Source organism: Pteronotus mesoamericanus, unplaced genomic scaffold, assembly GCF_021234165.1.
Source record: "Pteronotus mesoamericanus isolate MK-2021 breed Mesoamerican mustached bat unplaced genomic scaffold, CSHL_Meso_final contig_90, whole genome shotgun sequence".
NCBI lineage: Eukaryota > Metazoa > Chordata > Mammalia > Chiroptera > Mormoopidae > Pteronotus > Pteronotus mesoamericanus.
Window position 1 is genome coordinate 29,989,765 of NW_026555277.1, and position 13,156 is coordinate 30,002,920.

General features: G+C 45.9%; 1 protein-coding gene across 1 annotated transcript in view; it reads left to right on the top strand.

Moving 5' to 3' along the window:
* The first annotated feature begins 4,034 nt into the window (after nucleotides 1-4,034).
* The window catches only part of PAMR1 (peptidase domain containing associated with muscle regeneration 1), a 62,747-nt gene continuing 53,625 nt past the window's right edge, over nucleotides 4,035-13,156 (top strand). The window contains exon 1 of the mRNA XM_054586226.1: nucleotides 4,035-4,234. Within this exon, the coding sequence (XP_054442201.1) occupies nucleotides 4,162-4,234 (73 nt within the window). The 5' untranslated portion in view covers nucleotides 4,035-4,161. The remainder of the gene's footprint in view (nucleotides 4,235-13,156) is intronic.

Below are 13,156 nucleotides of genomic sequence, written 5' to 3' on the forward strand. Positions count from 1 at the left end.
ATCCACTGTGCAGTTTATAGCCCAGACTCAACAATCATATATAGTAAATGACTTCCCCCAAATTCAACAAATATTTGGTCAATTTTCAATGTGAACTTATGAAGATTAGGTTTTTGGTTGTTTGGGTTTTTTTTTTTAAGTTGGGAGTTTGCAGATCTCCCTAAAGAAGATTATGGCTCCCTCTTACTCAAAAAAAATGCATGCAGAATTTTTGCATATAATTTCCAGAGGTTCAAATGCCCTCTAAAAACTCTGTCCAAATAGTCTTCATGAAACCCAGGTTAAGAACCCCTGATTTAGAACAATACTAAACTCTATTGATATGAAAGATTGAGTTAACCATGATGGGAAGAGAAGAAGCTACATCTGTGTAGGCCTGTCTGGCCTCTGGCAAACTACTGACCTTTTCTGTGTTAAATTCATAGTAGCTTCCCTCTTCCTCCATCAGCCCAGGTTTATCATAACGTGCCACAAATTGATATCTGATCACTGGTTTGAGGTCCCCAGAGAAATGTGCCTCCTTCCTTTTTGAAAATTCCCTTCCAGGTTTCGGAGCCCTGGGAAATTTATAAACCTAAATTAGTGACAACAAACTAGTAGGGACCAATGACTCCTATGGGCAGGGTGTTCCAGGAATAGAAGTAAGGGTCTGTATCCAGGCCCATTAGCCTGGAGAAGCAAACACCTGGCATCAGGGACTTTCTTAGGGAGCATCCAGTCAGGTTCATTACCTAAGCCCCACCCTATTGGGGGTATAATTGCTGTAGGGATGAGGCTGCTCCGTATCAGCTCAGGGAGGTTGTGTGTGTAGGGGAGAGGGAAGACAAGGGAAAAAGGAAGTGGTACTGTCAGTTGATAGTAGAAACAGACTCTCAAGAGACTCTAATACCCACTGTTATTTGGAAATTAAGTCATCTTCTTTCACTCTCATCACCAAAGGACTACTTTGTGGTTGACCAGCCACAAAGTAAACCATTTCTCTTCTATCCTCTGCCATCCACTGATTCGATTTGCTGCTTGCCCCTTGGTATTCCCCACCCTGCCCCCACTTTTAAGGCTACGCTTAGTGGTTTTTTTAAACAAATTTCACCTGGATGGGGAAGTTAAGGGTGAGGACGAAGGCTCATAACATAGGATTGCTTTAGGGTTAGTCTCAGGCAGATATTACAGATAATGATTAATATTTATTGAACATGTACTATGATCTAGGGCCTACACTAAGGGCCTTATGTACATAATCTTGTCAAATTCCTCCAACAGTCTACAAAGTAGGTTTGATTATTATTTTCATTTTAAAGATGAGAAAACAGAGATTCAGAGAAGGAGTTAGCTTGCTGGAGGTCAGGCAGGCAGAAAGTGGTGAATCAAGGATTTGAACCCAGGTCCCTGACTGCTGCATCCTTGCTCCCAGTTACTTCACTGCAGTGGGTCCAGGGGAAGGACTGGGATTTAGGAATTTCTCCCCCAGAGGAGCACCTGTGTTAGGGCTCCTGCCCACGCTGCCTGTCCCAGGCCCTGGGGAGTCTCCCTTCCCCAAGTCTCTCCATCCATTCCTATTGCTTACTGCTTACTCCTTACTCCGGGCTTTTGTCCACAGTCCCATTTGTTCTCTCTCTGCCAGTCTTGGCCTCTTCCACCCCTCAGTCTGGATACCAGGGTGACAGTTCTTTCTAGGACTTTGCTTTGGGCCCAGTAAGCTCTGTTCCTAAACTGCCAGACCCCCTCCCCCACAACACCCCCTCCATCTCCCGTTAACTACTGAATAAAATCCAGCCACCATGGGCCACACTCTTCCTCTTTTCCTGCTCTCTGTCACATCCAAACTATACATATTGTCTATCCTCTTGGGTTGGCTTTTGTTCATATATATAAACTAACGAGCACTTTAGTGGTATATGTTGCCATGGATCCTTGGGGAAAAGAATAAATATAAATTATAGTGTCAACACGTAAATACTCATTATTCCCTAGTGGTGCTGGCCAAATTTAGTCTTTTGTTCTAGGAAGTTATCTCCATTTCCTCCATGGATTGAGATTCTACCTCTTTCTTGGTCCCCAGGTCGAGCTTGCCCAGCTCAGGGAAACCCCTCGACTGCCCTATGTCTGAATGATAGAAGTACCATTCCCCTTTGGTTCTTTTTCTGATCGTACAAACTGGGGCCAACCATGGGACCAAACAAGGCCCAAAGCCCCAGCTCTTCCTTGAATTAGACCTGGGTGTGGGTCCTGCTTTGCCACTTCAGCCAAGTGACCTTGAGCAAGTCACCGAATCTCTGAGTCTTAGTTTCTGCATTCATACTATGTGGACAGTGCCATCTATTGTACATGGTAACTATAGTGGTTAAATGCAATGCTGTATACACAGCATCCTAAGAGGCAGTAGAGCCTGGGGCCTAGGAGCATAGCCTCTAGATCCCAGCTGCCTCGGTTCCAACCGTGGCTCTGGCCTTTACTTACTCTGTGACCTTGGATGAGCTATTGTACTCTCACTGACTCAGGTTCCCTAGGTATAACATGGAGATGACAGGTTTATTGTGAGGAATAAGTGAGTTAATACATGTAAGGTGTTGACGTAAGAAACATCCAAACCTGTAGAGAATTGTTATGAGTTTATCTGAGCTAAACTGACAGTAGTTGCCCAGAAGCAAAATCTCAGTGGATTGAGATAATGCTCCTGAGAGCAACAATTTTGCAGCTTATTTTATACACTGGAACCAAAGAAGGGGACATAAGGAGGGTTATCTGAAATCCATTGGTAGACTAAGGGAAGGAGAGAAAGCAAAGTGGGGAAATCTCTGGGATTGGGTAAAAAGTAAAACAGAGAGACATGCACTTTTACAGTGGTGGCTACAGGATAGTTAACATTTAACTTTTACAGCACATAGAGATGGTATGCGGGGAACAGGTAACAATGAGTGTTCTGTGGTCTGTGCTCTGCTTTGGTGGGTGTGCCCTGAGTGGACTGGTAAAGATTACCCTGATATTTTAAAGATATGTTATCTTAGATACGAATAGACAATAGACAGACTCACTTGAGGTAAAGCTTGACCTTTGCCGAGGAAACTACAGGGCCAAGGATGTGACTACCCACCATGACTCACTTTTGGTGAAGAATTTGTATGTGCAGGCCATCCCACGTGGTTACTTTAGCTCTCTGAGTTTGTAACACCAGCCCTGCAGACCTCTCCTGAGCTTGTCACATTTAATATGTGGCTCCTTTTCCATCTAGGAAGGTCCCTAAATGCCTGGGACAGAGAAGTTGATTAAAAATGTCAGCAGTTGTCTTGTAAAGCCTCCTTCCTCCTCACTTCAATTGCTGCTTGCTGCCTCTGTGCCTAGACTGAACGCCCTCACAATGGAGGCAGTGTCCTCTCTTCTATCCCCGAGGCCAGTGCCCCGCCAAGCCTGTGCACAGGAGCTGTTAATACTGCTGGGCTCGCCATGGTGGGCATCATGGGAAGACGACTTTTTCCAGCAACCTATAGATGCAAAAGACAAGGTTTCCAGACTGTGATCACCTGAGCAAGTGCTCACCGGAAGGAGAACTTAGGGGGAAAGAGAGCTTGGGGAGACAGGTGGAACGGAGAGGGGGTTGGCTCCCTTTCTTCTCCCATCACCAGCGCCTCCCTCACCTGCCCTCAAGACCACTCTTGGCAGACGGGGCAGCTAGCCCCGCTTACAGGCTACTCCAGGAATGGAGGGTGGGTGTAGAGGGGGTAAATGTTTGCTAGGCTCCAGGCCTCACCTGAGGGGCCTCACAGCCCCGCCTACCTCCGCCCCACCCAGCCATCCAGGGGCCTGCCCGCTGACCCCTCCCCCAACCTGGCCAGGGAGCCTCGCCTGACCCGCGCTGGCCTCTGTGCCTCTGCGCCTCTGCGCCTCTGCCTCAGCAGTCCCTTCCAACCACCGCTGGAGCTTTCCCGCGTGGCCACACCTCCCCAGGCCCCGCAAGGGTTAAGGCAGCAGAGAGGAGAGGTTTTGGGGCTGACGTCGTTGCTCTCGCTGAAGGTGGTTCCCTCAGATGAGGATGGGAGAGCCTGGCGAGCTGAAACCCGAGCTCCTGCTCAGCTGGGACTTGGGGAGGTCCCTGTAAGAGCCGCCTGCCCAGCGACCTTCCTCGGTCCTTCCCCAGCAGTCACTCGCGCACTGGCCACGGCAACGATGGAGCTGGGCTGGTGGACGCAGTTGGCACTCACTTTCCTGCAGCTCCTGCTCATCTCATCCTTGCCGAGAGGTACCGTGAGTGGCCTTCGGGACTCCCCAGTAGGGGGGCATCTCTGTTCTGAGGACCGGTGGGGAGTGGACTGGGGAGCCCCAGGAGCTGGTGTGGGTCCAGGGTGGGGGCTCCTTCTAGTCACACTCTTGAGGGCTGGGTTGGTGGTGCAGGAGCGCCTGCCTCTCTCCCTGAGACTGTGACTTGGTTTTGTCATCCCAACTGGTGGGACTGAAACTGCCTCAGGAAGGGGTACCAGCTACAGTTTTATTTATTATCTTATTGTATGTCCTAGCTTTTAAAGGCATAAAATTACCTCCAGGAATCTATCCATTCCGAGTTACCCACTCTGACTTGCAAAAGCTAAGTTTCCCCTAGAAAGTGCCCACTCCGAGGTGAGTGGGAAGGAGAGAAATGAATCAGAGCAGGTCGTGCATGTGGCAGGGGTGTTCCTGCTGGTGTCTTGCTCAGTGGTAAGTTACTGTCACATCCCTTCAGAGCAGATCCCAGCCTGGGAGATTTCCTCACTCAGCATATATTGTGTGTGTGTGTGTGTGTGTGTGTGTGTGTGTGTGTAGTTCCTTCCTGGTAAGAATGAGAAAGAAGAAGAAAAAGCTGAGGTTAAAAGTGCAAGTTATTTTTCTGGGGATGTACAGTGTGTTTAGAAACAGCTCTGGCTTCTGTGTTTTTCACATGTGATTTTATGAGCCACAAACTCATGTCAAGTGAGGCTGAAAGCAACACGGAGCTTCTGGGAAGCTTCTGACCCAGCTGAAGGCAAAAGCGAGAGAGGGACTGGCAGGCAGGGGAAGGGAGACTTGGAAGGAGCGTCTGTCCTTATTATGGCTCCAGGGGCAAGGTGTCAGGAGGTAAGGTGAGACCTCATGGGGTCAGTCAGGTTGAAATGTGCAGATATGACAAAACAGGGTAGCTTTGCATAAGAGCAGGGAGTGTGTGAGCTTTTGCTGATTACCTGTCACCTGTGCTAATTACCTGTCACCTTGGCTCTACCTGAAAGGTGGGTGCTCCATTGTTGCAATTAGCTGGCAAGTGTCCCAAGAGTGAACAAAAAGTCAATTCATGAGAAAAGTCCCATTGGGTCAATAATTTCCACCTGCCTATAGCCCGCCAGCGAAGGTGAAATCTTTCTTGGTGATTTACTCTCAAGCTGCAGAGAGAGTTTCCTTTGAATTTTGTCTCACCTGGAACAACCCGAAGACGATAACAAAGAAAGAAGGGACCCATGAAGGGGTCTGATAACCCATAAACCCCGGTGCTTACGCAGTGGCAGGGTGACAGCTATGCATGGAGACCGCTCCCTGCTCCATCTGTGCCCGTTTGGAGCCAAACCTCCAGGCCCAGTGTGGCCCCAGGCCAAGTCCAGAAGAGCCCTGGTCCATCTCAGTGGGGCAGTTTCCTCATGGCTTCATCAACACTCCCCTGCTTCTTTTTTTATAATGTGGCAGGTAAGGTGTCTCAAACCCATAAAAGGTAGAAAAAAAAACAAACAAAAAACAAATCTCAGCTGCACACCACCCCCCACCCCCGTTTTTTTTTTTTTTTTTTTTTTTTTGCCCAGGATCTGAAAAACCCATTTGTTCCTAACCTGAGAATCTCTTTTACCTTCTGCTGGGGAAAAGCGCCAGGGAGGGTGTGTGGTTTCTTGGCAGCATTGCTGCTGACTGAACAGCAGAGCAACTTCACGTGTCTAGCAAGGCTATCTCGACTGTTGAGCGCTCACACGGAGAGGGAAGGGGGAGGAATGGCGTGGAGAAGGAAAATATTTCTTTAAGTAGTGAATGAGTCCACTCCCTGCTGGACTCTAAATCTGGTCCCGTCAGGAGAAGCTTGGAAGCGTCTCTCCTCTAATTGCTTTTCTAAAATGAGGACTTGATGAGATGTAAGCCTCCACTGGGATGGCACGGGAGATTGTCGTTACTCATCGGCATGGGACACATGTTGGAGGATGAGAAGCTGAACATTAGGCCAAGCGATAACCCAACATAAACAGCATGTGAGGGAGAAACTCAACTCCACTGACTTCACCAAATAGCAGTAGCTCTGCCAGCAGGATTCTGCCCAAGAGGAAAAACTCATTTAAAATATGTGACTCTTGGGAATGAAACCTTAATAGGGATAACTTCACAAGTGTTGCTTCCAATAGACATTAGCTTGTGGGGAATGAATGTAAAGGCAATAGGGGAAGATAATTTGAAGCACAGATATTCAGTGGGCAAAAGAAGGAGCTGAGGAGGGATGTGGAAAGAAGGAGGGGGGGAAGGAGTGGCAAGAAAAATTAGATGTTGGTTTCTAATGGGATGTGTTAGTAAATTCCAAGGAGAGAGCTATGAAAACTGGGCCTTCTTGGAAGGGGTGGATTTTTGTGGGGACCACGAAGAGGGTGTTTCCCTGATATATACTCTGAAAACTCCTGGCTTCTCCAACAGGAAAATAATTTAATGGTGGGATCATGGAGTTTTGGAGCTGGGAGTGACTTTAGAGATCATTTAGTTTGAGTACTTTGTTTTTTCATAGAGAATTTTTATGAGTTTATTTTCAAATTCAGGGGACAATGAAATTAAGCACCTATAAAGATTTATGATGCACCGCATCTTCGGGCCTAATGCTTTGCATGCAATAATTCTCAGTCCACCCTCCTAGGGTAGTGCTGTTATTCTCCCTGCTTCACAGATGAGGTTTAGAGAGGCTCTGTGACCTGTTCAAGGAGACACAAGCACAGTTCCTCAAAAAAATTAAACCCCTGCTCCAGCAACTTCACTTCTGGGTATATGCACCCAAGCAGGGACTTGAACAGATATTTGTACACCAGTGTCCATAGCAGTATTGTTCCCAACAGCCAAAAGGTGACAACCCAAACTGTCCATCCACAGGCAAATAAAACATGGTATAATCACACAATGAAATATATTCATCCTTAAAAATGAATGAAATTCTGACATATGCCACAGCATGGATGAACCTTGAAGACATTATGCTAAGTGAAATAAGCTAGACACAAAAGGACAAATAGTGTGTGATTCCATTTATATGCGGTACCTAGAGTAGTCAAGTTCATTGATGGTAAGTAGAACAGTGGTTGCCAGGGGCTGGGGGAGGAGGGAATGAGGTGTTATTGTTTAAAGGACCTAGAGTTTCTATATGGGATCATGAAAAAGTTCTGGAGAGATATGGTGGTGATGGTTACACAAGCCACTGAATGACACACTTAAAAGTGATTAAAATGGCAAAATTTGTGTTATTTATATCTTCCCATTATCATAATATAAGAAGAATCCACAGCAGATTAGTGGAGCCAGGGGTGAGCCCAGGCTGTCTGGAGCTCCAGCTCACCTGGCATGTGGCTGACTTTAGCTCACTCATCAAGGCTCAGGGCACACATTGGGGAGGAAGCGGGGAGTCCTTGGTAGTCCAGTTTTGGTGGCACTGTTGCTCTGTCTTGGCTGGCTGTGGCAAAGAGACACTGTAGAGCTAAAGGGCAGCCTTTGGACCATAAGACCTAAAGAAATATATAGTAGGACACAGTGTTTACAAATCTTTTGAACCTGAATGCTTTGAGACAGGCTGGGTCCTCTCTTTGACTTGACCCCCCAGCTTCTCATCCCACTCATGTGTTGCCATCTAGTCCCTACTGACAGTTGAGGTTTTGACCTCCATTCCTGAAAGGGATGGGGCAGAAAGGAAAAGTGAAAGAGAGGAGGCAGGAAGGTAGGTGCTTAATGGGGAGAAACAAAAGTGAGTTAAAGCTCTTAAGGGTTGAGTAGCTGATAGGACTCTTAAAAATAGGAATATGAATATATTTTACATGTATGTGTTATGGAGCATGATCTCACCTCTCCCCATGATGTCCAAGTTTTTGGTAAAATGTTTTACTGTCACGAATGCCCTTGAGCATAAGCTTTCGTGGAAGCTGAAAATGGGGTATAATATCTGGGTCTATAAGTTATGGACAAAACACCCTTGCACATAGTTGTCTAGAAGCAGAGGTGACCTAGAGCCCTTAAGTCCCCTGGAAATATCCAGAAGTCTTAAGGAGGGCATTGGAATGCCACTGGCATGGACTGCAGAGCTGACTTAAACTTACTTACATCTGGCTAGACAGAAATGGCCGAGATAATGAGTCTGAGGGGCCTAGCGACTCGCCTCAAGTCAGAAAATTATTTCCATCTGCCCCACTGGGGGCGGCCAATCTTGGTGCAAAAGAAAACTTGTCTACCTGGCTCCCCCAAGACCAGCCCTTGGAGCTGCATTTGATTTGGGGTGTGTGCAAATTGGGAAAGGTTCCATTTCAGTGATAAATGAGGGAAGATTGTGCCCATTCCCGCCACATGTGGGAGAGCTTGTCACCCCCATTCTGGATATTTGCAAGTCACAAGAGCCCAGGTCCCTCTTCTCTTATTTTATTTTAAAGGAGAGGGAAATGCAGTGTTTACAGTTTCTAGTTCCTGAATTCCAAGGCAAGAGGACACAGAGGCCAGCAGGAGTTTTGAAAGCTACCAGGGCAGTGGCAGAACGTCTATCAGATTCCAAGCCTGGTTTATGTTTAAGGAATTCTGTTTGTCAGTCATCACATGTTTTAAGCCAAAACATTCAGTTTATAGTGGAGAGAAAGAAGCAAAAATGTTGGAAAAATCAAACCTCCTACCTGTAAACAAAACCACTCAAGGGAAGCAGAGAGTTGGCTGGAGATATTCCACTCTCATAATCAGTGGGACTTACTGCTACTTGCCATTCAGCTCTACTTTCATTTTTCTTGGTTGTAATGATCTGTAAGTCAGGTGCAGAGCCCAACTATGTTGAAAGCATTGTAGCAAAGGGTAGGTAGTAGGCTGAGAATGGAGTAGGGAGAGGCTGCACATCAAATTTCTTCACTCTTGGTGTTGGAAGCATCACTGGGAGAAGCCTCTTTGGAGGGCACTCCCATTCTATCATACCTAAGGGACTTAATCAGAAATAACTTATTGAGTTTGTGGTAAATGCTAGGCATTCTTCTTTATGCTTTATATGTATTTATTGAATCCATACAGCCAACCTAGGAGGTAAGTAGTAGTGTCACGATCCCCGGTTTGTACATGAGGAACTTCAGCATGGAGCGGTTCAGTAATTGCCCAGATAGCTGAACATCATGTCATGAACCCAGGCACTCTGTCTCCATAATTTATGTCCTGAAACACTAGACAACACTGCCACAAAAGCAGTGAGCCCAACTAGAGTAGACCTACTGACTGCATGTTACCCAAATCATGAGACCATGGTACTAGTAAAGGAATCCACTTATCCCTTGGACATTCCAAGTGCTGAAAACGGCCTAAGTAAGGTCATGTGCTCCCTGGAGGCAGAGTGGACATGGGAAAGGAGAGGGGCATCGAAAGTGCAGGGCCACAGAGAGAGGTATCCTCTCATGGAGCCCATGAGGAGCCATTCCCTAAAGGAAACAGGGGTGGTAAGCAGAGCAGAAATCCAATCAGTTTCTGGGATATCTGCCCACAGGATCATGCATCTCACTCTGATTAGATGTGGGAGGTAAGGATTTCTTTATCCCATGGTCAACTTTTAAAATCACAATCATGTGTCGATTTTCTGGGGGTCAGAATGAGGGATGAGACATGTTTCAAGTCTGGCCCCGACACTTCGTAGCCCTGCTCCTTTCTGGATTTATTCTGTCAAGGTCATCTATGTGTAACCTCTTAGGCTATGGACTGGGAGGTGCAGGCCTGGAATCAGTAAGTGGAAGCATTTCTTTTCTTCTCCTTTTTGCATTACACAGTTGATGGATATTGCAGGAGATGGAGATGTGATCCCTTTTCATTAATACTAAGACGAGTTTTAAACAATTCATTTCAACTTCTACCAAACCCTGATGTCCAGGGTCTTATGTCAAATGGTTGAGAAGTATCTCCCTTGGCTGAACAACAAAGACACCTATTTCTGTCACTCTTTTGCCTCTGGAGTTGGGAAAGTGCCTCTATTCCTGCAGTGTGGACATCTTTATCACTGCCCTCTCTGAGGTTCTGGATGCCTCAGAGGATTGAGTTAGTGGTTTGGCAACAAGTATCTGTGCAAGTAGATGTCTGGTCAGTTGGTTTGGTGATTGGAAAATCAGGGCTGCTGCTGCCAGAACAGAGTGAGGACCATATTCAGACAACTTTAGTTTATGGAGTGAAGCAGGATGTGTCCTCAGAAGCTGAATTCATGACCCGTTGAAAGAAGATTTCCAGCCAGGGTAATGGGAAACTGCTGCATGAAGGGGAATGTGGGCCCACTTTACTTCAAATCAAATGAATTGTTTGAGGACTCCGAGGAAGTGAAGTGTCAATGTTTTCAAACCCAGTTCCATGTCTATTTACTTCAAAGGATTCCTTTGAAGATGATCAGTTAATGCCCCGCACCATGGGAATCCCACTGCAGGAGTCAACAGCGATGGTAGGGAATACCTGATACGTCTGAGGACAGGTTGCCTGAGCTTAGCTTCTAGCTGGTAATATCTACTCCCATATTTTCCATCATAACCTTGGCCCACCTGGATGGAAGCAGAAGGACGGGCTTGGCTGGTGTAAAGAGTCTTTGTTGCAGGGCTTCTTGGTCTGGCTTTCTGCCTCCCAGTGGATGGTTGATTGTCTGCTTCTGAATGATGTTTAACCTCCCTTGTGTGGAAGCTCAGCTCCCCTGGTCAACTCACTGGCAGAACAGAACAAGTGATCATCCCAAGCCTTTATGGAAATGAGACACAGGCTGCTATAAATAAAAATATTCAGCCATAGTAGACCCAATGGATTCCCTGTACTACAAAATAGAGACTCCAAAAGGTCACAGCAAGGGGCATTTCTATCATCAGTCTTTTCCATGAACAACCTTGCCCAGGGAATCACACATGCCTCACATCTCCACATTCATGTGTTTATTCAGCAAACGTTATCAGGCACCTACCAGGTGCCAGGCATCATCGTAGGTGCTGGAGATGCATGATGAATAAGACAAAGTCCTTTTCCTTAAGACACTTGCAATCTGTCTAGAGAGTGTATGGTCCGACCTGGCATTTCTCAAAGTAGGTTTCATAGAATACAATCTTGGGAAATATTTCAACAAAGACAAGCACACAAACCTAGGAAACCTAGGATGTTATGATGCAAGAAGTCTGGGGGATCTGGAGATTATTTTAGAGTATATTACAGACTCTGCAAAGTTTTGTAATAAAGAAAGGTGTTATTTGCATTTTTATGAAACTTTTCACATAATACCTTATACCATCCAGTGGAATTAGTGCCCCATGGAATATAGTTTGGAAAACTCTGGTCTCTTGCCCATAATGAATAAAACATTGAAGAACATCTCACTATTACAGAAGACAGGGTAAGAAGCGAATTTGAAAAAATCTGTAGAACATGAGCTTCTCTTCAAACTTTTACTGAGAGATGGTCAGGGAGTGTAGATTCTTGTCATTTAACACTTGATGAGACATTGAAAGAGCTGTGGGGCTCATCCCCAATGTTGCTGTGAGCAAAGTCCTCGCCAGCATTGGCCTGCATGGTTTATCAAGAAAACTCATTTCCTGTATTTGAATTGCTTAAAGTACTGTGGCTTGCCTGGGATCAGTGGACAAACTGAGGCATGAATCTGATTAACATGTACCTGTGGTGATGTGGCAGTTCTGGGGAGTGCTAAGAACAGTGACTTCCTGACTAGGTTGTATCTTTGGTGATGGTCACGCTGTCTCCTCTTTAAAAACAAAGAGTCTGCCCTGGCTGGTGTGTCTCAGTGGATTGAGTGCTGGCCTGTGAACCAAAGGGTCACCAGTTTGATTTCCAGTCAGGGCACATGCCTGGGTTGTGGGCCAGGTTCCCAGTAGGAGGTACACAAGAGGCAACCACACATTCATGTTTCTCTCCCTCTCTTTCTCCCTCCCTTCCCTTCTGTCTAAAAATAAATAAATAAAATATTTAAAACAATAAAAATGAGACTAGTTGAGCATTTTTCTAATCCCTGGGGACACTGAGTTAGAGACCCAATTCATCACCAATTACCCTCTCCCCACCTTTTTAACACACACACACACTCTCCCTCGCTCTTTCTCCCCCCCCGCCCCCCCCCCCCCCCGCCCCGTCTCCAGTCCCTTGTTATTTACCCTTATTTTGCCAGTTCTGGTATGGCCCAGTCACCATGACCTCGATTTGCACAACTGGGTAGTGGTCTGGGCTGTTTACATAGGAGCTGTATCCCTTGGAGATGGCATGTGAGTTTGAGCTGTTCACCAACTTCTTGTTTGCTCTTCCTGGGAACTACTTTATTCCTGCATTTGTTAAATATTGTTCTTGTTGTCATGCAACACAGCTTATCCTTGGCCCTAGCATTGCTTGCCTCCTTTCTCTGCCCAGACTTGTTTCAGAATGGATAACGACAGTGGCAATGAGTGAGGAATAAAACTGGCTGTTTCTTTAAAGGGTATTCTGCTTCAGTAGACTTGAGTAACCCCTGAGATTCTCAGCAAAGATTCAGTTATCACTTGTCATGTTTATGGAATTCATCTTTGATACAGATGTCTTGGTATGGATGTGTTCAATTTTGAATACACATGTGCATAAAAGAAGAAGAGTGTAGATGTGGATTTGTATATATTTATGTGTGTATGTATGACTATGTATATATATATGGGGTATAGAGTATTATGTTTTAAAATATGGGCCAGGGTTTGAATCCTGGCTCCATCATTTATGGCTTTCTTGGTTTTCTTGGGCAAGTTACTTGACCTCTTAAATGTGGCCTTACCACCTTCCAACCTGAAGACTGAGGGTAATAGTGTCTTTAGTGCAGGTTTTTTGCAGGTGTTAAATAGTCTATTTAAAATACTTAGTAAATGCCCTGCTGAAAGGGAGTACTCAGGAAATTAAAGCCATCTACTCTCCTTTCTACTGTTTTCCCCACTCACAC